The sequence below is a fragment of the Plectrocnemia conspersa genome, unplaced genomic scaffold (assembly GCF_051122295.1).
Source record: "Plectrocnemia conspersa isolate PC_06_02 unplaced genomic scaffold, ASM5112229v1 ptg000012l, whole genome shotgun sequence".
NCBI lineage: Eukaryota > Metazoa > Arthropoda > Insecta > Trichoptera > Polycentropodidae > Plectrocnemia > Plectrocnemia conspersa.
The window spans coordinates 7944765-7972475 of NW_028277176.1; the positions used below are offsets into that span (position 1 = coordinate 7944765).

The 27711-nt window shown below is 26.6% G+C and overlaps 1 protein-coding gene and 1 long non-coding RNA gene across 2 annotated transcripts; one reads left to right on the forward strand and one right to left on the reverse strand.

Moving 5' to 3' along the window:
* Positions 1-10734: 10734 nt before the first annotated feature.
* Cpr67B (Cuticular protein 67B) lies at positions 10735-23915 on the forward strand. The gene is made up of 7 exons (XM_088199594.1): positions 10735-10915; positions 20023-20160; positions 20232-20339; positions 20410-20565; positions 23055-23224; positions 23299-23425; positions 23502-23915. The coding sequence occupies exons 1-7, from the start codon at positions 10883-10885 to the stop codon at positions 23712-23714; spliced, it is 945 nt and encodes a 314-aa protein (XP_088055720.1). The 5' UTR covers positions 10735-10882; the 3' UTR covers positions 23715-23915.
* Positions 23907-25670, reverse strand: LOC148228098 (uncharacterized). Its single transcript, XR_015811598.1, has 2 exons — positions 25361-25670; positions 23907-24488 (listed from the first exon to the last, which is right to left on the reverse strand). It is a non-coding gene; the product is annotated as an uncharacterized LOC148228098 (long non-coding RNA).
* Between the last annotated feature and the right edge of the window lie 2041 nt (positions 25671-27711).

The following is a 27711-nucleotide window of genomic DNA, read 5'->3' on the forward strand; positions in this document are numbered from 1 at the left end:
ATTTAAAAATAATGTGAATATGCTTTCCCTTATTCGTCACGATATCCTGCGTCATGTTCAACCATTGATAAGAAGGCAAAATTTGCAAGGTATGGAATTCAATATAAAAAATGAGGTGATATGTTCTAAAGAGAAAATTTAGAATAAATGCTATTTAATTTAAACATATTTATATCAGAGTGCGTATTAGTTTTAAGCATGGTCCTAAAGTATATCTATGGAAAATTTAATTCAAGACATAGGATTAAATACACATTTAATTTGATATAATAGATGTTAGTAGTAAATCAAGTGCTTCCTTTATTACATATTTTTGTCAATCGATCAATTAAAATTGAATTTATAATAAAATAAGATGAGAAACTCTGTATTAGCTCATAGAATATCCTCTAGGTTACACCAAACCGTGCTTTATTATACTTATTAGTGCTAGTCTATCCGAAAAAAACAGTTGCACAACGAAAAATACACATAATTTTAATCGACATAAATCACAAAAGATTCTCAATCGTTTCGACCGGGTCATGCATGGGGTTTGGAGGTCGCACAATTTTCAAAAGGACCGGCCGCATTTTATCATATTTTATACCACAGAAAAGGCACAATTCTCACGAACTTTTCCGATTCGCTTCTGAGGCTACCTCGCTTCGTTAGGAAGCGACCTTGGACTTATTCATATCGCAGTCGGCCACTCTTAATATATTCACAAGCCGAATTTCAGAATCGAACCGAAACGAGTATCGGTATCGTCGGGGTGTCATCAACCTTTCTACTAGCTGACAGGTCTTTGACCATCATGGTGTGATATCTACTACATTGATATACATAATATGCATATTTATGTATAGCAATATACAAATTAAGCATATGAATTATTTAAAAAAATTCATGCATACAAAATCATCATTTAGCAGTTCAATTTGAATATAAATACTTTTTATATTTAGTGCTAAAATACAGTTTACACTTAGATGCTATTGTCATTTAAAATTGTTATTAAATTTTTATAACATATTTTTCAAAAATTTAGAGGGTCACCCACTGGACATCATCCCTCCGCCAGCTTCTCCACCAGCACTCATAGAAAAACAATGCTTGCCCACATAGTATGTTGCAACATATGTAATACAAATAAATTATGACCAGTTTTCAACGTCTATCTCTGACTGCGAAGTCGCACCCCTTGGGCCTTACAACTCGAAAATAACAAAAAAAATATAGGATTTTGTTGTGATAACTGCAATACTAATTTAAGTATTAAACGGAAGTCTTGAAGTTACAGATGATGTCCTACATATTGAAATAGAGGCTTTAATGGCCCTAATTTATAAATATATCCATATTTATACGGTTCAAGTCATACAACTAAGAGTGTTTGAGTCATTGAACTGGTTTTAAAAGGTTATTCAACACCCGTTTTCCTTAACTATTTCCTGCTGGCTTCACAGAATACTTGTGATGCCTAGTATCAAGACCAGATAGGTCCACTTGTTGACATTTTCAAGTTATTAATGCCAAATTATAGAGAAAAATAAAATCTACTGGAGTGTAAAAAATTGAAAAAAATCAAAGGTATCAGTAAATCCAGAGGAGTAAATAAACATTTTTAAGGAACATAAGACGAATCATATTTTGGGGAGAGACGTCTCTGTATTTAACTGGAAAAATAGTGTACAGAAATGTTTTTACCAAACTTTATAATAGCATTTTAAATTTGCTGAAACAAACCGATTTTTAATCGAAAAAATAGCAAGAACAAATGGGATGTTAGAGGGAAATCTTTCAACACATTTGACATAGGAGTGTCAAAAAATATTTTCAAACACGGCAAGAGTGGAAGTTTCGTCAACCCTCCATTAATTCAACCAGGAATTTTAGTTAATTTACTCAAATTAAATGACGTTAGAGTTATTTTGGAAAAACATAACGAAAAATAATTTTCTATTTATGCGTTTTGTCAAAGGATATTCTCAATAATGAATAACATATGATCTGTAGTGAATGTTTCAATGCGATTAAAAATAACAAAGATTTTTTAAAGAAATTTCAAGCTAGTGATAAATATGCTTAACTTTTTATTTATTAGTTATGTTCAGCTTAGAGTAATTAAAAATAGTTACAACGAAATTATTGTATTTTGCTATTTATACTTTTTAATTATAAGTATTTAAAATAGGAGCAAACTTTCAAAATATTACTTTAAAAAGTATAATAATAACATTTGTCTTTTTTCAAATAATCTTCAGCTTCAAAGTAAAATATTCAGTTGTTACAATTTTTTTATTAAATGTTATTTTTTGTTACCAAGGTGATATTTATTTATTGTAAATCTTTCATTGTAACATGACTGAATGGATTACAACGGACTAAACACAATCAACAACTAATATGCAGTGACGATAAATATGCAGTGACGATAATCAAGGTCTGTAAATCAGTGAACTCTGTATTATTAATTATAAACAATTTTACAGATCTGAAGATATCACTATGCACGATCTAAAATATATTATTAATTAGGAAAGATTAGGAAAATCTAAAAAAAACAGATTTGTGAAAAGGTGATTAATCTGAATTAAAATTATATCCTAACATTAATCTCCCAGACACAATAGAAATATAAAACACTGAGGTCCATATGAGATTCAAATCTAGATCTTTTATGTGCTATTAACCGACTTGTTGCACTTTACATTGTGTATACCAAGTAAAAAGTATGTTATTGTTATATTATATTATATTATTATTTACTGCTACATATGTATGTATTACAGGCTTACCATCAAGTTCTAAATCGGGACAATTAAAATAAAAAGAAGGTCTTCTCTGAAATTTTGTGAAACCGGGACGTATGTAAGTCTATGTATATGTATAAATTTAAAGTAAAAATTATAAATAATATTCGATGTGTTGGCTCTATATATAAATATGTAATAAATTACTCTAAAGTTTAATATTTACATCAGAATCCAAAATAAAAGTATTATACTCTTTTATTATAATAAATTTGCCAAATACAGCCCATATAAATTTAAACATATCTTAGTTTATTTGCATCAGGTCAAAGGATAAAATTCTGGCTTTTGCTTGACGTTTTTCAACATACAAAATTAATGTGTAGCTTTTATCGATTGCATCATAGAGTGCATTATATTTATATAATATGTCAAAATTACACATGTTCTGTCTGACTGTTAAAAAAAGTGGAAATCCAACGAAGACTACCACTTTAAATATCATAATAACATACTTAAAAAATACGACTTTCTTTTTGTTTATTCTAAACTACCAACACGTTTTTACTGCTAGTAATTAATACATCATTACGAATCGCTAATTAGTTTGTAGGGGTATTAAATTGGACCGCTTTTTTTTAAAGATGATCCATCTTAAACTATCACGCTCTAAAATAAATTATGCATAGTTATAAATACAACTATTAGCACGCGTTCGATTAAATTTAAGAAAAAATAATTCGCAGATCTTCATTTGAGATTTGGTACTGGATGTTATTATTTTATAATTAATACAGGAGGTCTAACCAGTTTTGCTTATGAAAACTAGTTCACGGAGAGTAAAGGTCATAAGCTTTTCATATATTCTTGATATAATTTCTTATATGCATGAGGTCAAATAATGTCCATAAATTATTATCGGAGGACTTACCTGAGCAATAATGTTATACAAATATGTATTCATTGCGATGAATCAATTGGAAATACCTACGGGGCCAAAAAGAAGACGATTCGGTAAACAAAACGTATTCGAGAACAATAATATCTGTTGTGAATCATTTTCTAAGCACTGCGCCCAAGGCAATCCACATACGCACGTAAGATTATAATATTTTAAGAATCGTCTGTATAGAGGACACTTGGGATACTTGAGTCTAATGAAAGTTATTGGTATAGACATTGCGTCACTATTAAATGCGGAGAAAAATCATCAATATTTCAATAAATTGTGTAATAATTCAAATTTCAGAAACAAAGGTTTGGTAGAAGTCTAAAGGGCCTACTGTTGTACTAAATGATTCTTATAGACGTCAAAGAATTATGGGATAGCGCAGAAGACAGGCAGACATCAAGTATTCAGTGTCGTAGTGTAAACTTCGGAGAAATCGGCTGCTCCTGTCTCAATTGTGAGTGTGATCTAATTTTTTACTAAAAATCTAACCCATTATATATTATATTTTATTCTATTTGTTAGACTTTATATTTACTTCTATTTGTAAGAACAAATTTTTACATAAATCATTCGTGACTTGTTTGTAGTATGATAATTAATTTGCTTTTTTGCGTGAGAATCCCGGTTCACATTTTTTTTTATTAATAATTAGTTTGCCTTATAAATTTTGAATCATCGTATTTCCAGGAACTCTCATTTTTGGTTGCACATAAGACTCAAATATCAAATATATTTGTCCGTTTTTATATTATTCATTTTTCAAATGATTCAGAAACTTCCAACCATAGTTCATATTTTGGGTAAAATATTTTATATTTTTATTTCTAAAAACAACATCAACGCAGTTTTGTATTGTTTTTATTATGTTTCTTAAGTTTTTATGTATTGCAACAATGTAGGTAGTCATTATTTCTCGGATGTACCTCGTTATTAAATACAACTCTACTGTTCCCCTTTTTAGTTTTGCGAAATTTATTTTTCTATCTTCATGCTATTTATAGCAGTCAATAAAATAACAAATAATATCTAAAAAACAGAGTAATAAAGATAAAAACACTCTGTTTTTAAAGAAATTCCATAAATTATTATTATATATTATGCAGCTGTAAATTTTGTCAATGGTTGGTATTGAATATTTTTTCTCTTATATATCAATAAGAATAATGTTTGATATTAAGTCTTTCCTGAGTATTGTTTATAGCGTGGTGGCCTATTTATTTACTATGCCAAAACTGAGCGCTAACACTGGCGTGACGGTAGTGTATAGCAACACATTCTTTGGCGGACCTCGACAGGAAGTCGACAACCGGCGGCGCCTCGTCCGCCGTTCTCCCGTATCATATAATTTCTAACATGTAATTAATTATATTTTACAACTTAAATAAAATACTAATGCAGCGCCCTAATCTGTGTTTAGCTGCCACCCGTCAACATGTCTGCTAAAATAGTTTTATTTTTAGAGCATACCAAGTTCTATATTTTTGGCACAGGGAATATCTTAAAATAACACTTTTTACTTATAATTAGTTGTTTATTCTTTTTTAAATACAGTTGTGCCTTGTCTGATCAATTTTCCCCATTGAAATGAATTGAAATGCTATTAATTCATTTCAATGGGGAAAATAAAATGGATAAATGTAAATCGCAATGGTAAATACAAACTACGTAAATTAATGATAAAGTTTATTTTAAGTTACGCAATACAAGGCAAATTAAAAAAAATATCCATATTTTGAAATAATTCTAAGTCGAGGTTTCACTGCACAGATATATTGGTTTTATATTACTTTACGAATATATTATTATATTCTAATATATTACATTTATTTGTTAACAGCGCATTAAAATTAAATTATTTTAGTTATTAGTGACTTGATTAATCTCACTGGCGCTATACAAGCGCACGTGACGATTGGAGATTTGCACGGATTAGGGCCACTTGAAAATGCATTTTTCAAATGGAACTAAATTAAAGACAGTCAGTACCTACACAAATAAACAAGGTCGCTAAAATGTGTCTAGCAAATACCGAACTATAAGTGCCCGGTGACAGAGCTGCTAAATCTTTAGCTGTTTGTAAAATAGTACTTACGCTAAAGGATTATTTTTATAAAAATAACAAACAGCAACATACCCTACTTCTGCCCTGATTCGTGGCATTAGTCAGATATTCGAGAGAGGAAAGAGTGAAAGCACCACCCCTATTTCCAAATGTGTATATATTTATTTATTTTTTAATAAATCTTTTGTTGTAACCTGACAGGTGTAAGCCCAATGCGTTACAACATGCAAATCTATACTAACTGAGTATGTCAATCAGACATAATGAATACATATAATTAAATATTAACAACAAGATTGAAAGTCTGGGAATTGGTGATATCTATATTATTAAATATAAATTATTACGTGCTTTACAATTTATAATTGATAGATGTCATTGCAGCTGGGGCTGTTTTTTTAATAATAGCGCATTTTTATAAATAAAAATTCGAGTGTCTCGAACCCGCAACCTCAGAGTTATTAGTCTGAGACGCTATGGACTACGCTATTTAGTCAATTATCTATACTTATTGCATAATAAAATGTAATTCAAAAGCTTTGGGTCATATAAAAATCAATAAGAGAACTAAAAGCTTACATATATTTCTGAAAATCATATTAGAGACTAAAAAAGTCGGGTTTACCCAGTATTCCCGATTTTATTTTTTGTCTAAAACCTTATGATACTTTGTTGAAATTAAATTTTTCCAATCTCCATCTCGCGCAATTATGCGATTTGGTAAGATTACGATCCGCGGGCGGCATTTGTATGTAATAAACGAAAAAAATCGAAAAGTTCACCGTGACTGCACAGAAATATGCGTGAAAATTAACAATTAAGGCGGAGTAGTTGTATGAAAAGAAGGCAGCACAATGGAAGTTGTACGTAGGCGAGCATTGATAAAAATTAATTCGTTTCAAACAATAAGCCTGTCTGTGGTGCAGTATCAGGGCCAACTTGTATTGATGGTACTGGTATTATCTTTTTGTATAATGTATTAAAAAGAAATGCAAAAAAAAACACATTCTACATATTTATCTTAATCGAATAATCTAGAAGTCATCATAGTCGCACAATTGACGGCAATGGACCACACCTCGATGTAAATAAACATAGCATTGATGTTTGGCTTATGTAAATTTTTATCCGGTAAATATTATAAATATGTTGCTACTAATATAAATCAAAATTGCTAAAAATACATCACTAAAAATGTGTATGTGAAAATTCCAATGCAGAAAAGATCATGAAAATGTCAGACCCACATAGATAATTAACCTTTAATTTATAATTTTACAGAAAATTGAGTTGTTTTATTGAAAATATTAAGAATGTTACGGACATACAAAACCTGAATTTGATTTTAATAAAAAAGTTTATCAACATTTATTATTATTATGTAATGATTTTCTATCACTATAAACTAAATGATAATGCCTAAAATATCTGTGATATTAAATATAAAAATCAAAAAATGTATAAGTAATTAAATTGTTAATTATAAAAGCATATAATTATTCAGTTTTGAGAATAATAGATTAGAATTAATTTAGCAGAAAGGTTAACCACATCTTTATCCATTTCTAATTAAAAAATGTGTTCAACGTTATTATGGAGTACACAAAATATTTATTTTTATGATAATAAATTAAATCATGAGAAAAGATGCACTCAAGTGTATTTTTAAATCGTAAATAGACTTTTTTGATAGTGCGATAACATTGTTCTCCCATAAAATTTATTAAAATTAGCGTCTATATGAAAATTCTCATTGAAAACTAGTGTCGTGAGCATAAAAGTGGATATAAAATGTTGTCTTTATTTGAGATGCACCTCAGACACGTTAACTACATTTGCGCTGTAGAAATTGTGCGTAAAGTCTTCGTATTATCTTCCAAGTATCAGTAGCCCTTCGAGATAATTGCGTGCTTACAGTTGTAGATAAATTTTATAAATATTTACATATGCAAGTGTATATATGTATACGTTATTTTATGCTCAAAAATATTTTTTTTTCTGATAAACAAATTAGGTGTAGTAGTTTCTTGTTAAATGAATAGAAAATGTGACAAGGTTTAGGCTAAGGACTGTCTGAAACTGCCTTTTACTATTTTTGGTTGAAAACCGGGTCACACCTGATTATTATGTTTTAGTTTTTTAGTACGCTGAAAAAGCAGAATATTGCTGTCCTGGCCTATGTGTCAGTTTTTTTATTATATAATATAAGGCAAGGTATTTTAGTTGATGATTTATTTACAATTTTAATCAAATTCATGCTAAGTTGTATAATTTTGATAATGCATATGTGGAATCCTTTATTTCTGTCCGAGTCATATTCCAAGCAGGTTGAACTCTAAATTCCAGATGTTGAGCTGGACTAGGGTCGACGTGAAGAGGGAAGCGGCTACTTATTTTATTTTTGTTTTTGGCTCTATCTATATGTTTTATTAGACATCGCCAGTCTGAGGGAGGCTTAGGGCTCGCCCAATTTTTTGACATTACGGTGATTTAAATTAGCCGGTTTATTACTGAAGTTTTGTATTGCGTATGTCCGTTTGAACAGGTTTGGATCGGCCATTAACCTCGCGTTCCTCGCGTGTCCTTTGTCAAGGCATTTCCGATGGATGCTTTTAACTTTTATACTGATTTATAGTCAGGTGGAAAATAAAAAATGTGTTACAATCGGTATAATCCAATGGATTGCTCTTAATGCGTAAAAGGTTTTGTTCTCACGCTCAGTGCGTCAATTTCAATTAAAATCGCTCTGCTTTGTTAATGTACGCAGGTAATCGTTGTTGACTTGTAAGTGGCTCTAACAATTTTAATAACTTCATATGTGTTTAAAATTTATTCATATGACTAAGAAAATCGCATTTTTACATATTTTATTTAAATATGTTGTCTTAAAAAGTAATTACAATAATATAATTAGTATTTTTATAGAAAAATACCAGTAATGGAAGTTTTTATTTTTTTTTGCAGTATTTAGAAATTGTTAAATAAAATAGATATTAAAAAAAATCTATTTATTAAAAACTTTTCTGCATTTTGTTTCATTTTCTTCAATAACAGCTGAAGGATATGTACCACACAACTTTTGATCTATATAAAATGTATGCGTTAGTTAGTTCTACACTGTTTGCAACTAGCCATAGTTATAAAAAAATATTCTTATAAAATATGGTCTCAAATTTGCTGATTAAATTAATTTAACATACTTATATTACAGATTTTTTTAATACATATGTGAAATTATAACCAGTTTTTAATTTAACTGTTAGAATTATTCTATTCTATTCGATTTTATAATCCAGGATAAACTTGCAATGAAGAAAAATATATGATATATTTTCATTATTAGGTATTTTAATTATTATTCATCAGTAATATCCATCCTTAATTATTCGTAAATGTCATTCAATTTTAGTTAAACATATCAGTTTTCTTCGTAACTTTTGGATAAACATCTAAATTAATATGAATACCAGTTATGAATCACTGTGTGATGTTTTATTCATAGAATATTGGTTATTCTCATATTAGTTATATATATTTTAAGGGTAATATATGTTTTTTAAATGCACCTGATTTAATTCACTCAATATATTTGTAAATATGGTAATGTGGTGAAAGTAAGCCGGAATTTCATGCAACACAATTTTGGTAAAATATTTGGAAACGTAACGTTTCAAGTCTAAAAATATTTTAATTGCAGCATTTTTATACGAAATAATTTTTTTTTTAAATGCTGCAAACGTTGAGAATGAAACGGGCTATTTCGGCCTGAATTTAAAAGCCTCAAAAAACGCCTTTTCGTTTATTTTTTTTATAAATTATAATAAATTTTTATACATATTATCTAGAATCGTGCATGTTTTCAAACGTTCTATTATTTTTCATATTCTGTGATCAAATTTTCCGTTTTTTCACGTTCTGTTTATTCATGAACCCGCCGATAACACTACTTAGATTAATCCCCTACAATATGAAATATTTTATTCTCCACTTCTGATTAAATTAATATGGGCATTTGTGCTTTCGTAGTTCTAAGCCATGTGGATTTTTTTTGGTACTATCGGTATTTCATTTTATAATATTGTATTTAAATCCTTAGATAGCGGTTTTTACGCAGGTAGACGCATTGTCTATAACGCATAATTTATGCACAAAAGGATAGTTTTTATAGTGCTTACGAGTGGTTAGTGTGAAATGGCTATTTAAATGATCTCAGAATTAATGGTGTATCTGGTTGGACTCTCACAGGATACATATCAATAAAAAAATAACTTTTATATATGCATGAAAAAGCTGTTGCTCAAATCGTTGTAGAAAAAATGTAGTACATTGTAATTACAGAGAAGCACCGACTAACAAAAAAATAAACGCAAAAACACATAACTACAGAAATATGCCGTTAATAAATAATAGTCATAATAAAGGTAATTCCGTTAACAAAATAAGTTGTGACTGATGATTTTATATTATATTTTGATACATTTTATAATATGTATCATAATATAATACTTCTTAATTAAAAATTTAAGTAAAGATAATAATGTTTTCAAAGGAATTAAATAAGTAAAATACATGTACATAAAAATTGTTTGAATATTAAAACGTAAGTGAATTATATTATATTGCGTGATAATATAGTAGTGCTTAATAAACAGATAATATAGTTTATCTAAATTAATTAATACATGTAATTAAACATAATTAAGCTTTACTGAACTTTGAAAGGCATGATATCATCAAAATGATTTATAAATACGTTTTTAATAATATTTCTGACTTATTGCTAAATTCAAAGGAATTTATTTGGCGTGATTTTAGAGCGCTTGCGGTTTTTCCATCTGTCTTTTTGTTCGCGTTACTCGGAGATCGTGACTTTTAGCATCTTCCTAGGATGCGCCCAGCATCCTTGCGAAGATGAGATAAGATCCGCGAGCAACAAACCCCTAGCTCCCACCACCGATCTGCCTCTGTCCGCTCGCTTATAAAATAGGCGTTGGAGCATCTTCCGACGCACTAACGACTAATCAGCTTCGTACAGTGGAAGAAGACGCGAGAATAACAGTGACGTACGTTGGAAGCTGAGGAATAATAGCAGTAGTGGTCAGTTGTGGTGAAAGACTCGAAGAAATTGCAACCATGAAGACTCTGTTCGTCTTGGCCTCGTTGGCAGTGAGTAATTATTTTGTTTGATATATTTATATGTATGTACACGCGGAAGGAAAAATGTTAATAATTTAGTTTACAATTAACACATTGGATAACGTCATTGAGAAGTCAGATGGATATTTTTAGCTTAAATAACATGCCTTTAAGATAGTGAAATAGTGTATTTTATAAGTATTTTTTGACGTTTTATTTTTCGTGTATACAATGTCAACAAATACAAATACATGTAACAAGTGTTTTTTTGACCAGAGGGGTTGATTCTCATTTGTGTGTTAAATCATGTGGATTTGTAACACATAGATACTCAATATTGAAAAATATAAGACTCAAGTTTTTTTAAATTTATTATCCACTTTAAGTATTTATTAATATTTTGTGTTAAATTATGCGTTTACTTTATCATTAGTTTTTTTGTCTAGTACTTTTAAAATTTTTTTAATATTTTTTTTAAATTAAAAAATAATTCGATAAATCCACTATAACAAATATATGTATATGCAATAGCAAAAACTATAAAAATACATCAAAAACGAATTGCTATATACGAAACATATAAATATTATAGACTTATCTACAAGAAAGCAATAAATACAAACAAAAAAATTACACCAAAATTATTATAATGAAAAAAATAAAAAAAATTGTTAAGATTTTTAAGCCGAAACTTGATCTTATTATACTTTTAAAATAATGCAATTTCAATGTACCCCTTAATTTAAATATTTTAATAGTTATGTTCTATGTTTCATTTAAAATGCAATACAATTATTTTTTAAAACAATATTTCTCAAATCAACAATGTTGATTTGAGAAATAAATTTAAAATTTAAAAATTAAAATCATAGATGTTTCAAAAAACATTACCATAAATATATCTTTATCAAAATTTATCACAATTAATTACCAAAAATGCAATAAATATTTTTTACGACAAAATATTAAAACGGTATCTTAATATAGACAACAAAACAATATTATTTTGTAGCAATTTGTACATTAAAAATTAATTTCTTCTATTTCTAAAATAATATAAATTTAATGTAGCCCTTAAATTATATACTATGTACTATGTGCAAAATCCCAACTAATTAAGTACATAATTTATTATAAATTATAAGTATTTTTGTACAAAAGTATTGAGTCAAATTCGTATTCCATTAATAATGTATTAGCTTTCCAATATTCCTTTTATTTGTTTTATTTGTCAGTTTGTAATTTGTTTTTTTTTAATTTGTTTTTCATTTTTTTGTCAGTTTGTAATTTGTTTTTTTTTAGTCAGTTTGTAATTTGCAATATATTTCAGTAATTTATTATACACGTCAGATAGTTTAAAAAAATAGTCAATTCTAAAAAAACAGTAATTCTATTAAATGGTCAGTTTTTTATAATAAATTTTCTGTTTTAGAGATTATGCTATATAGTATATTATCATTAATATTTATTTACGAAGTAATAAATGTAAAATCTTCTTCCTACATTTATCGTAAAACCTACTTTTATAATAAATAAAATAACAAATAATTTCGTATTAATTTAACTAGCTTTATATCTCTTTTCTAACTTAATATAAGTAACTTTTTAATTAGTTAACCACATAAAAGTTACTTATATTTATTAACCAGAGAGACGCGAAGCTCGTTAAATTAATATGAAATTATTTGTTATTTTATTAATTACATTTTTTTTAACTATCTATTTAACATAGGTATAACATGATGTAATTTTTTACCATATGTATTACTCTAATGGTATATTTATTTTAAATTATTTATATTGTATTTATTGGTGTTAGTAATTTCGTTTGATTTTAGCTAGGAGTTTTATTAAACGCTTAGTATAATTATTCAAGAGTCTGTTTTTAATTAAAATAATAATATTTTATCAAGGAGAGATAGTATTAGCTCGATAGACCAGTGGTATAAGTAGGTGACTAAGACCCGAAAGACCTAAGCTCAAATCTGATCCGATTGATCATCACATGTTAAATTTTCCTAATCTCATTGATCAACATATCGTAACGAATAATTAAAATATAATTGAGCTAGGTCGTGCATATATTGATTGTAAACTATAATAATAGTTTTTAATTATTATAATTGATTAACAGATTTAGATAGATGTAAAAATTGTATAATAATGAGCTATTTTAGTTCAATTAAAAAAAATTCATTGTAAAATTTCTCCGTAAATATGAACTTGAAAATATTTGTATATTAAAATTATACATAATCTTTCGAAAATGACTGATCGTTTTCAATTATTAATTGACCATATTCTAATTTTATTACTGACTGTTTTATTTAAAAGTTACTGACTGATTTGTTGCATATTATTAAAAAACAAAATGCTCATTTAATTCTACAGTTATTTTTTATAGAATTTATTTTCAATTTAAAACTGTCAAAATAAATATAAAAATATGTAAACTTTTTAATAAATTTATATATTATCATCAATAAATAATGCTTTAATCTGACAGCTGATTAATTTTGATAAGTTAAAAATATTGTATTAAAATCGTAAAAATGAACGAAAATAATAAAATGCAACTTAACAATATAAAAAAAACATCAGCAGTCCTAAGTTATTTCCACACTGGTTTTGTGATTTCATATGTGCAGTAATATTATTTTTTTTATAAAAAATATGAATTTTTAAGTAAGATTTACATAAGTTCATCATTATTGCTTCGTGTCGTGTTTTGTTTGCCTTGACATTGAAAGCGTGAAGTGGCAGAAACGAGATTCTTAGTGTTGTCACCTTTGAATATATCGGAATAGCAGTTTCTGTTGTTTCGGTCATTTAGAAACACAGCTTGTGCAGAAAAGGTTGTTGACTTTTGTGAAGCGATTAAATATGAATTTGATAATCGTTATCCCTTGTAAATCATAATTAAAATCAAATCAAATTTGTACCTTCCAAGTATATAATTTGTAACGTTAATAAAACATAATAAATATTGAAAAACACAACCGTCATCATTAAAAGTTTAGTCGGGTTTTATGGGATTTTTATCCACGCAACACGTGGGAGATTCTCAGTAAAGCTTACACCATAAAAGTTTCGTTATATTGCACTTTAATAAAAATGTCGAATTATTGTTATGTCACGTTGCATAAAAACGCTTGAAATAATTGATGATAAATATTGTATAAAGGATCGATGATGGTCATTTAGTTTGTTTGTTATACGTCATTGTTTTCTATGTATTTTATTTTATACATATTTTATTGTATGACTGTATATTTAAATTTAGAAACGTCGTAAAAATGCCGTATGTATATAATACATCGTAATAGGAAGAATATGTTGAATGGAAACGTCAAAAAAGCACTTTGCTTTAACAGTCATGCATTTTACAGTATTCTTATATTATACAAAGTAGATAATATAATGCATCTTACTGCATAAGAAAAGGCGTAGTAAATTTAACACTAAAACAAAAATTAAGAATGCGCATTAATCGTGTTGTGTAATAGTACAACCAGTGGTTCTATTAGTGATAAATAACTGAAAGACATGGCATCTGGAAGATCGGTATTAGTGATTACTATTTAATCATAATTTTGATTAATCGTCACATATTAGGTTTTCTTAAATTTTTATTATCTTATTATAATTAAATGGAACATAGTAACATATTTTAGGTATTTATTGTGTTTATTACGCTGTAATGTATTGGTATAAAATGTCACATTAAATAATTTATTATTAACAGCAAGTGATAGACGACTAACTTTTGTATTAATGAAGTGGATTATAATACAGTTCTTTCTGTTTTTTTCTATGCTAAGATGAACGGATTGAAATTAAAATCATTCTAATCCATTAATTATAAAACTGTAAACAAATATGCATTAAATAAAATAAAATACCTTGCGAGTTATTGATTGAAATGTGGGGGTTTGTTTTTGCCTTCAAAAAATAAAAAGGAGAATAATTAAATAAATAAAGTAGTTACCCAGGTTTAATGGCTTATGCCAAGGAACTGAAAAATAAAATATATAAATAAATGTTCGAACGAAGCTTTCTTTGTTATAGACGATATTATTTTGAGGCTTGTGACGAATACTAAATAAAATATTAAAATAAATTTTAAGATTAGTTAATAGATTAGTATTTAATAAAAATATATCTCAAAGAAAATACTCATTTATATGTTTACTTTCATATACAGGAAAGCGATTATTTAGAAGAGCGTTCTCACTACGACGGCGTCAAAACGATTTTATTGCTTTTGACGTGAATTTTTTACTTCTGAGAAGTGAAATACAAGTTGTCTAACGTCTTATTTTTGCGTATTTAATTAAGGATAAATATATAAGCAAAATTTGGAGCATGAAAGAGAAGGATGATATTGAAATAGGGTGACTATATTTTCCTAGATGGAAACTAAGCAGCTTTTAGAAAGGTTAGCATTCACTACATAATTGATCTAATTAAATAAATATCTGGAGGATATATATATAGGGTTAATCTATTGTTTTTGTGGAGATCTTATTCTTGAAACTCGTGCAGTAATTACTTAAACCAAGGATGATCATCAGTAATAATAAGGAAAAACTGTTTTAAAGTATATGATGGCATTCAGTCTTTTTTTCAATTTATATAATTTATTATTGGCTTTATTTATATAGTATTAATCTTATTGATATATTGATTTAAAAAAAATAGTACATATCTAAGTAGCGCGCATTAATAAAACATCTATTTAACTTTAGCGTAGAATAAACAACATATCAAGACATCATCTTTATTAATAACTTAAAGCAAAAATATACAATCCTTTTATGCTATTTATCATGGGAAAATCATTTAATATATGCACATGTTTATACATACCTGTTATGTATTTGTATCAATTTTTCTAGTATATTTATAAGACACTCGAAAACATCTTCGTCATTGAAAGGTCAATGTCGGCGTGAGTAATATCTCTATGGGGTATATATTTTATATCCGTTATTATCACAGTTTTTTTTTGTTATACTGGACCCGTGGGTCAGTTCAGATCCGTCTCACGAATAAAACCTGCCAAAACGATCTTCTTTGTATTCGTTTGTATTTTTTTGACTCACGAACGCGATCATCCTCATTATGGGTGATTAACGGACGAAATAAATCTACAATATTTTTTTGTGCTTATGTTATTGTATATGAAGTTGAGATCTCATTATTATTATCTATAAATATGGTAAAAGCAATTCCACTAGTTTTTTATGCATAATTTCACTCCATCAATTTATGTATAATTGTGTGGATAATTTGTTTTTCAAGGTGAAGATGATCGTGTGCGTTTAGTGGAATTATTATCACATTTATTTGAACGGTGTTACGCTAATTGAATATTGATAGATTTTTTTCAAGTGCAATTTAATTGTAGATCTTCTTCAAGGCTTCAAACGATTTAGGTTTATATATAAAAATAGTGGGGTGGTAAAACTCGTATTTGAATATCCAGTTAACATTTACATATCGAGAAAAAAATAAGGAACGTCTTCTAAAAGTAATAAATTCTTTACATATCGCTATTCGCTATCTTATTTATTTTACTATAGTATACGATTTATATTTTTAATTTCATGGATATTATATCATGTGATAAATATCAATCGTTATTTATGTAATATTTTGGAGATTTTTAAGAACGATTGTCACTTTCGCTCTATGATTGAAAAATTCAATCTCCGGTTCAAATTAAGTATTCCGGAAAATAAAAAATGTATTTAAATATTTGCGTTAATAGTTTTCCTTCTTTAGAGTTATGTCTATTTTTATATAATAGATATGTTGTTATTATGATTATATTTTTAATATATAAATTCAAGTAAAATCACTTATCTTCACATTTTTTGTAAGATCTTATTTTGTAATACATATATAATTATTTTAATTTAAGGAGCTTTTTGTCACGTTAATTTTTTATATCAATGTGAAAATATATGCTTTTATTTGGTAATGACAAATTTCTTAGCGAATATATTTTTATATTTACATTTTCTTTACAAACAGTATAAAATATAATGTTTATTAAATGCTCAAATTTTTTATTTTATTTATTTTGAATCCTAATAAATATCACACTATTGTTGTTTTAATACCCTCTTAATAACACTACTAAATAATTAGTGATAACATACTGAAAACTTAGTACATATATTAAAATAATTATAAACATTTATTACAGCTTACAATCAATAAATGCCACTATGTACGACCTAACTCGATTTTATTTATAATATTATATTGCTCTGTAAGATTAGGAAAATCTAAGAAAACATATGAATCAAATTTATAATTATAAAATAATCACTAATTCCGATCTCACTGACACGATAGAAATTAATATAATTAATTATAATTAACTGCTGGTTAAATTTTAATTAATATTTTAAGCATCTGTATAGAGCTAACATTTTAATGGAATCGTATATATATATTCATAAGTCATTATTATTTTAACTCTTCAGTCTAAAAATATTAAATCTTTAAAATTTTGAGTATACTTTTGTTTTAGAAGATTCATACAATACTAATTTACACATCCCGTTGAACTCTTGTATATTCGAAGAGACTGCTTAACTGGACTAGATCGGTCAAAGTCAAAGCGACTTCTTTTTTGCGCTTCTAAGAGTTGTTTCGGTCGATTCGGGGTAGCTCTGCTTGGTGCAAGTTAAGCTAAACTCTCATTATTACAAGTAGTTATGTGGAGAAATTCAGGAGAGAAAATGTTTTTGTCTTATATATTTCTTATCAGTCACTTTTATGGTATTTTTGAAATCGGTATATTTAGGAATGTTATACTCTGAATGTGCAGTACAGGGATTCTGTGTTTGGTAGCTACTCGGTGAAGGTATTTTGTCATTTTTTGTTAAAGTAAGGTCTAACGGTTTTAATGCAATTGCCTTGGTTTAATTTTAAGTACACCTGCTCGGATGCAATAAATTGTTTTTTATAACGCTGATTCATTTTAAATTAGAAGAACATAAATCAACTACTTTTTTGATCATTTCAAAAACAACAAATTTTTTCTCTGCTATGCTAGACACTATTAATTAAACTATAAAAAGGTTCTGTAAAAATTATATTAAAATATATTAAAAAAATATATTTTACAATATATATATTATAAAATATTTGCGTGCTAAAATCACATTTTAAGGCTCATAGAATTTAAGTATTAATTTATCAGGATCACCCGCGATTGTTGCGGAAAAATTATTGCTTGCTCCATTATTTGTACTTTTTAATGACTAAATTTTTATTACATCGCTGTTATATGAAGAATTTCATATCTGAGCAGATATTATTTAACAGTCAATACTCCGAAGGATCGGTGCAAAATGCGATGGAATGCGTCTACAGGTACCAAGTATCCCTCGGATCATCTTGTAATATTATATAACCGCAGGTAATCCTGGGATTATATAATTTTACTGATTCGACTCTTGTATGGAGAAAAAACTAGATAGTTATTAGATAATATTTTTCATCCCAGATGGCTGGGAACTGGATGGAAAAGATGTTGGACTTTTCTTAAATAATCAAGGGTATTGAAATATAATATTATACAAAAAATGGCATACTGAATCACTATAACCTGGAATATATTTATTTCATGAAATCATGTAATATTATAATACCAATGATATGATTTCTTTATGAGAATCATACTCATTTATAAGTGAAGTTTATTGTATCAAACCAAAAAGTCTCACAAGGTTTTTTTGCTTCACAAAAAAATTTACTGTACCGAAAAACATTTAATAATTATTTCACAATGAGACGATACATATTTTGCATGTTTTCATTCTTACTATTTGTATGTCAATGATTTAATGTAAGCCATCTATTTTTTATATATACAGAAAAATAATCATAAAATTGACCTTTTTAGGATATTTTTAAAATCATATATAAAAATAACGAGAGGGATTTAATGTCATAGGTCTCACATTTTCGATTGAGTCATTTGTTAAAAAGATTGTGCTAGAATCATCGGCGATCAATTCGATTGAAAATCGTGTTAATAAATGTCCATCTTGGTCGCAATCAGAAGGTCGCACGAAACGGACCTCATGACGCTTCTCAATATGTTAATATACTTGACCTCTGACGTCACGTGTGACATTACGACCTTACCTTTGAAATGCAATAATTTCGATTAGTTCCCGATCGGTAGATAAGCAATTTGTTGCTAATATAAATAATCGTGTGAACTATCATGAATGCTATTCAATAAAAGGATCAGTTGTGAAAAAAGGTGTTAATGTTAAATAACCAACGGAAATTGAAAATTTTAAAATTGGTCGGCCTCAATATAGTTTACGACACCATATTTGGCGTAAAATCACATGCAACTATGAGAGCAGACGTTCTTACACAGCTTCCACGCACTGAATTGAATAATAAATATTACGAGGAAATCACTTGAGTTTGGAAATTTGTTGTAATAAAAATTGATATGATTTATACGTTTTATATTAGTCAATATATAATTTACTTAAAATCAATTAAACATATTTAATAGTTGGATTAAAAAATGATTGAGTTTTGATGAGTCTAAATATAGCATGAAGGTTAAATACCATTGATTGTTGATTTTACATTATCTTCAAATACTTTTGATGATGATTTTATATATGTATGTTTAGCTAAAAAGCTGATGATATTATATAGTATATAAAATCAAAAATAGTTGCTATGAATTTAAGCTAATTTACTGGTGGTAAAAATCTTAATTAATCATTTAAATATTGCAAGAAATAAATAATACCTAAATCACGATTCATACATCACAACAGATACAAATTCAATGTCAGATCGAAATATATTCGCAATTCTCACCATTTTTGATACAATTTCTGGTAAATATGTTCCAATGAACCTATAGCCAAATATTCACATTTTTTACTATCATAAATAATGATTGATGTCTAAACTGGCGCATCTTCCAAGTTCAACGAAGCGTTTAATTGTACCGTCCTTGGCATTATAAATGTACGTAATATTTTACGGATGTGTTTCGTTAAATGCTATTACAAAAAATAACATGATTAATATATGTAAAATTTTATCTAACAACAATTGATATAAATATTATTTTTTAGGTATTATCATGCAGAGCCTCACCTTTACAAAACCCGTTGGTGTTATTAGATCTTTCGCCGGAAGAAGCTCAAAAATATATGCTACAACCTCCGTTCCAAGCTCCATCTCTATCGGTGAAAACATCTACTTTACCTCTGGTAAGATAATATTATATTGTATTAGTAAGCGAAGCAACCGACAGATGTCCTTACAAAATTTTAAATTACAGATAAGATATAACGATCCAAGGTTTAGAGCAGCCGAATCAGGTCCGACTAATGGACACTATTGGAAGAACGGTGTTGAAATTGAAAACACTGATGATTATGTAGAAGAAGTTAGTATTTTAAATCATGGATTAATTCATTTTAAATGATCGTTTAAACATATGTATATTTATATAAAAGGTGTACAATGCTAGACAATATCATGGCCAAGATGGTTTAGGAGCAGCTGCTTATGGATATGAAACACCTCAATCTTCCAAAGTAGAAAATATTGAAAGGAATGGAGATGTTAAAGGATCATACTCTTACCATGCTCCTGGACAAGGATTAATAGAGGTAAATACATATACTTAATATTATTTTAAAACCTATAGTTTAATGAAATTTGATTATTAAATTTTAATTAAAATAATCAAAAGTCAAGATGTTATATATATTATTTTTTTAATGAAAACGTTATATGGAAAAGAATAAATTTACTTTAAAGCAGATTTAATATTATATAAATACAATAAATTAAATTTTTGTGTTATTCTAATACGTATATATATTTTTAATTTTTTTATTATTTTTAATTAAATTAATGTTTGGTACAAAAATGCTTTCATTTTAAGACTACTGCTTTATATTTCTTTACTTCATGCAAAAATATTTATAAACGCAATATTATAAAAAAAAAATACTTTTATCACAAAGCATAACTAAAATAATTTGTAAAATATTATAAATTACGAATTTATCATATTTACTTATGATTTAATAAAAAAATAAATAATAAATAAAATTTGTTTAAATAATAGGCAACTTTAAATTTTACTCCTTTCAAATAGGTTTGTATCTATTTTGAAGTAATTATTTTAGATGATTTTATAGTAATAATTAAAAAAAAAATTATTTAAAAAAATGAAGAGAATTGAGAGCAGATATAATATTGCATTTCTGGAAAATTAGCTTTTAATATATTCTAATATTTAATTTTATAAAGATATTTTTATTTTTCGTCACTTAAAACTTTACTACATGTTTATTGAATAGAACTTTCGTTAAAAAAAGTGCTTTATACATCTAAATATTTCGTGCAAAAAGATTATAAACCCAATGTTAAAAAATGCCTTATTCAATAATAAAAGATAAGTTTTATGAACATTTTTAACATAATTTGTAAAATACTAGAAATTTACAATTTATTATATTTACTTAAGCTTTAATAATAAAAACGTATATTTTCTTTTAGTAATAGACAAACAATAATCTTATTTTATTTTAAGATGTTTATATCTTTATTTTACTAAACATATTTAGTGATTAAATGTTTATATTATTAATTTAAATAATATTCTTATTTAAAAAAAATCAAGGAGAAATTAAAGCAAAAAAATATTTTGCATTAAAAACACATTCATATATTAAATTTTATGAAAAAAATATTTTCATTAATTGTTAAAATATAAATATAATATATTCCTCATTCGTTACATACAATTTAAATTGAGCTTATGTGTATTAATGTTTTATAAAATAGCAATTGAAAAAAAATTGTAAACTTAATATTATAAAAATATTATGCTATGATAAAGGATAAAATATTATACTTTGTAAATATAATAGTGCTTAATAGCTTTACTAAAATAATCCATAAAATATTATAAATTCATGATTTATTATGTTTACTTATGACTTAATATAAAAGATTTAAATCAAACTTGTCTGAACAATAGAGAAAAAAAACATAATTGAATGGTAAAATATGTAAAATGTTACTTAGGATTGTTCTGCGTTTAGCTAACGGTATGCCTAATGTCAAATTACCATAATTTAGTAGATATTCAAATATGAACTAAAATAAATAAAATAGCAACTTTATATTTTATAAATAAAAATATTTAATCAAAAATAAAAAGTTTTCTAACATATATTTAATTATATGTAAATCAGATTTTATTATTAATAACTTAAGTAATATTAATATTTTTAAATAAAATTAATATAAACTTATAATAATGTTTAATCCACTTTATAGTTTATTTACTTGATTTAAAATATAATAATCAAACTTGTTTTTACTATAAACTAAATGTAAAATGTGGCTTATGATAGTTCTTAATTGAATGACGTAATGGTAAATGTCAAATCAACATAATTTAGTAGAAAATATATTAAAATGAAAGTACCTATTCTAAGATCAAGGATATAATTTTAAAAATAAAATATATAATCCAATAACTTTTACACTATTACAAACTTGACTTTATGGTTCAGAAAAATTTTCATGTATAATATGTAAAATATTACATGTTGTAATAGAATCATTTTATATTTTTATGTGACGTAATTTTAAATGTCAAATGAACATAATTTAGTAGATATTTCCATTGAAACTAAAATAAAAAATACTTATCCTAAGATCAAGGATATAAACTAAAAATATCATATCACATTAAATAATTTCTTAACTTGCCTTTATCTTATCTTATATGTATCTTAATAATAATATACGTATAACTTAAATTACTTTTTACAATAAACAAAGAGTAAATGTATATTGTGAATTATTATAGTTCTGAATTGAAGTGACTTAATGTTAAATGAGCATAATTTATGAATATTTCAAATTAAACTAATAAAAAACCCAATTCTAAAATCAAGATTAACAATAAACTGTCCTATATACAATTTTACAATAAACGTAACGGTTTCATTAAAATATGTAAATGTAATGTTAAATAATAACTGAACATAATATAAACCTAAATATATTTTTATTTATTCTTCACTAAAAATAAGTTGTGCTTAATAGCATTTTTTATATTATTTTTTAAAAATAGGTTAAATATTGGGCTGATGAACAAGGATTCCACCACGAAGATAATATACCCAAAATTGTTTTAAAACCAGTGGAAGAAACTCACGAAGTTAGAGAAGCCAGGATGGCTCACCAGAGAGCTTGGGAAGAAGCAGCAGCTTTGGCCAAGGCTTACCCTGATCCAGATCCAAGGTAAAGTGTTTTAACATGCTTTAAATATATTAATAAAACAAAAACATTTTAAAAATAATATTTATATATTTTAGAGGACAATACGATGCAAGTAAATATGAAGTAGTTGATGCCAACGAACCGGAACCGTCTTATGATAGACCTGATAAGTACGAAGAGAAGAAACCGCGAAACTACAACCCGAAAGAAGAAGAGGATAATGTAAATATACAATTTATTTATGAATAGTATTAAAATTTCTTTATGAACATATTTATTTATTTTATTCTTATTTTAGGGTCCTCCAAGAGGATTCTTCTACAGCTACGATTACCCAGTATCAGTGATTGTTCCAAAATCACTGGCAGGACAAGGATATGGCACAGGTCAAATCGTCGACGAAGACACAATTGCAATCAATGCTCAAGCTTCTAATGCAAGATTCCAATCTATTGAAAGACCCGTTGAAGTGCATGACGCCCAAGTGCCAAAATATTTTAACGGATCTTAATTTATTATTAAACGAGGTCTTATCTTGATCGATATATCATTATATTAAACGTATCAATGAAATCATTTGTGATATGACCAATAAGCTTTATAAAACGAAGCGTTCTTTATACTTTTAAATATTTTAAAATCATTGCGTGCTATTTGATATTGTGATATAAAATCTATAGTTTGATTAAAATAAAACATAATATTAATTGAACAAGAGTTTTATTTATTTAATAACTATGATGACGTCGTTTTCTCTTCAGTTGCTTCGTAAGTACTTGGCGTGGGTTGGTATTGTTGAGGAATAATAAAAACGATTGGGATGGGTAGAATATATGGATTGCTTGGAAATTTCTGGTTGTTGAAATCTAAATATGATTCAGAATTAAAGTTTGGATCTAAGTATGGTGATTGGAACTTTGTTGCCATTGTGGCTGGATTTGAATTCGGTGATCCGAGTAAACCGCCGAGAATCGGAAAGTTGGGCCATATTGAAGTTATCTTTCTGATGATGTTAGTTATAAGATCAGGGATGTTTATTTGGATTGGTAAAAAAGGAATAACTGAGTTTTGCTTAAACATTACTGGATTTCCTGCATTTGCATAGTTTTGATATCCTTCTAAAGAACCTATCGGGAGATTTCCAAAGTTTATATTTTGATATCCTTGAGCGCCTAATGAAAGTGAATTTTCATAATTTATGTTCTGATATCCTCCTTGAGCAATTGGAAGTTGTTGTTGAATCATTTGAAGTATAGCTTGTTGATAGTTCTGATCTTGTTGAAAGCTAAAAAATATAATACGTGAAAATATAATAAAATTTACTGCATATAAAATAAATCAAAAGTAAAAGACTGCAAATAAAAAAAAATATATATCGGAATGTAATTAATGAATGACATATGTATTAAATTTACATTTACATCTCAATTACCATTAAATATTTATAGAAAATATATTTGAATATATTAGTGATAAATCGATTGTCAGTTATATTCTAATATATAATTTAAGTTATCGTTCATTAAACTAGAAAAAAGTCAATTTACTAATAAAGCTTTTTGTATTAATTATTTTAATTGCATATTATATGTAATTAATATTGTTCGAATGTTTATTTTAATTAATGAATATAAATATATATTTCAAAAGCTACAATCTTAATTTGTATCAATATATATAGTTATTCCTAAATAAGATTTATTTTGTAGTACAAATAAACCTATGCATTTTGATTTGAAAGAAAAAAAGAAAAAAAATTAGTAAATATATAAATTGTAGAATTACTAAAATACAAAGTTTTTTTTAAATAGCTTCAAAGTTATTTTCAATTATTTTTTAAATTTTATTGTAAATATAAATACATAAAAAAATAATAGGCAATGATAATTTTTATGTATTATAAATTTTATGTACATCGGATTTAAATTGAATTCAAATATTAATAAATATTAGCGATTAATTAAAAACATAATGAAATAATAACAATAATAAATATATGATTTTTATTTATAAATATTACAAGAAATTTAATTTTAAATATAATATAAAACTTTTTTTCACGCGAGTTTCATGAACACCGATGCGTCGATGTCTTTTATGGTAACTGCAATATTCTAAGCGAAGCTTTATAAAAATAACTTTAAAACACATTCTTACCTCGGATAAAACTTGTTATTAGGATTCACGAAAGGCTGATATTGTTGTTGCTGAAATTGCTGAAGTTGTATCGGCGCCAATTCACCAATATTGATACACAAAAACAGTATGATAATTGTAGCAATCATGTCGAAGGCTCTTTGATATATAAATAAAAACCGCACTTTGGTAATGAACTTCGTCAAGTGCAAAGCAAGAATGAGACCCCAAGGAGTGTTGTGGCAGATTTTTACGTAAGGTAACGACGACTTATGAAGTAGGGATTTTGTCGGTTACACCTGTACTGTGAACGGTTAACTATATGAATATCAGCGATCTTCAATCTGTAATATAATACAGAAAATCGTAAATAATTAAAGCCCGGATATATTTTTTAAGGACGATTAAGATTTTATCTACATGTGAAATAATTCTTAAGAAGTTCTTTTAAAAAACAATTTTTTGTTTATGTAAAAATATTATTGTGAACCAAAAAACAATTACAACATGAGATATGTGTAATTATACTACAAACATTTACACAAAGATAGGAATTCAACAAAGTGTATTTTGCTGCCATTGGAACTAATTAAGCCAATTTATAATATTCGACACTCGAATATCTGAAAAAAAATATTTGTGTAATATTTGTAGTAACTTTTATTTTGTTAATATTTTGAAAATTGTGTTAAAGTCATTTTTATATTTATTTTCAAAGGGTGGGATTTTTTTTTCATGATTCTGGTTCGTACATGGAATATATAAATAACCCATTTTAAACACTTATCATAAATAAGCAAACGTCAATCGCTACTAACAGGTGTTCAGAAACAATCAATATAATGTTAAGAAGTAATAAAAATAGCAAAACTTGCAATGCGTTTATATTTTTAACACAAGAAATGTGCAGTTTTTAATAAATTAGCTCGTTTTTTGTTTAATGTGATTTATTGTAATTATAAAAAATATTTTTTATACTATTTTTATACTCTAAAAGTATTCGAGTACATTGAAATATTTTTAGTTATATACACTATTTGATATTTAAATAATTTAAGATGTTTTGGAAATAAATATTTTTCAAATAGAATTTTGCAGTTAATGTTTTTTATTTAAATACAATTTAGAAAATCAACCAATTTTATAATTAATACGGAAATTAGATATACGATACTAAATTATGCCGTAGGAGAAATATAATTTATTTGATTATATCTAATCCAAACAGCAATGAAACACAAACCTTGCAAAATATACCTAAAAATTGACAGTTGTTTTTGCTTGTTTTGAAATTATCGGGACCTTCAGTAATCGTTGCAAAAAAATATGTCGCGATGGATTTAAGAAACCTAATAGATTCATTTGTCTCCCTTAGACTTTATTGAAACAATTTTATGCATTAAACAAATGATTGTGTGGCTTAGCAAACATTCATTAACTGTTTTAAAATCGGTTCATATAAAACGGGACTTAACCCGCTGGGCAGTATGGCCGCACGTATGCGTTGCTAATTGATACATACAATGAGCTGAAGTAGCTCATTATTAGAGAACTTTTAATACTTACTATGAACAACCTTGTTTGATTTAAATTAATCATCATTATATTAATCAGTGAGATTAAGAAAATATAGGTAAACTTAATCTGTAATGATCGATCGGAATTACAATTATAAAATAACTAAAGTCCATATATGATTCAATTATTTTATTAGATCAAAATTGTTATTAAATTTTATAAATAAATTGTATGATTTGATTTATCAATATATGTTATTTTACAGCTGAAGCCGGTTTTTAATAAAAGCGAATTTTATTAATTCAGGTTGCAAGTTTAGATCATACTGACTACGCTATTCCGACTTTGACAGTACACTGCAGAAATGAATAACTTTTATAATAACTTCCAGGATGTCTTCTACCAGTAACGTAACAAATCAATTACCACTTCACTTTCTAATTATAATAACAAGAGTTCAGTTGAACTCGCGTCAGGCTCGAGAAAAGCAGCCGCTTCCACTTTGACCATCCGATCTTGTCTAGCCGAACAATTCAAAATCAAGAGTTATTTTGATCTTTTGTATGATACTCTTATTAAGCTAATAATATCTGCTTAAAAATATCACAAAAATTTAGGATATATAATATTATACATCTTTTATGATACAAAAATAATTAAAATTAATTTAAAAAAACAATTCAAACCTTCTTGAAATATACATTCGAAAGCACTGAATGATATCTCATCCTTGGGATTTTATTATTTCAATAGCATCAACAGGTGACCGTTATTCAATTTTAATTGTAGTTATGTTTAAACTATATATTGATACGTTGGATGTTTTGTGATTTTTTTATCAATTACTTTTATAA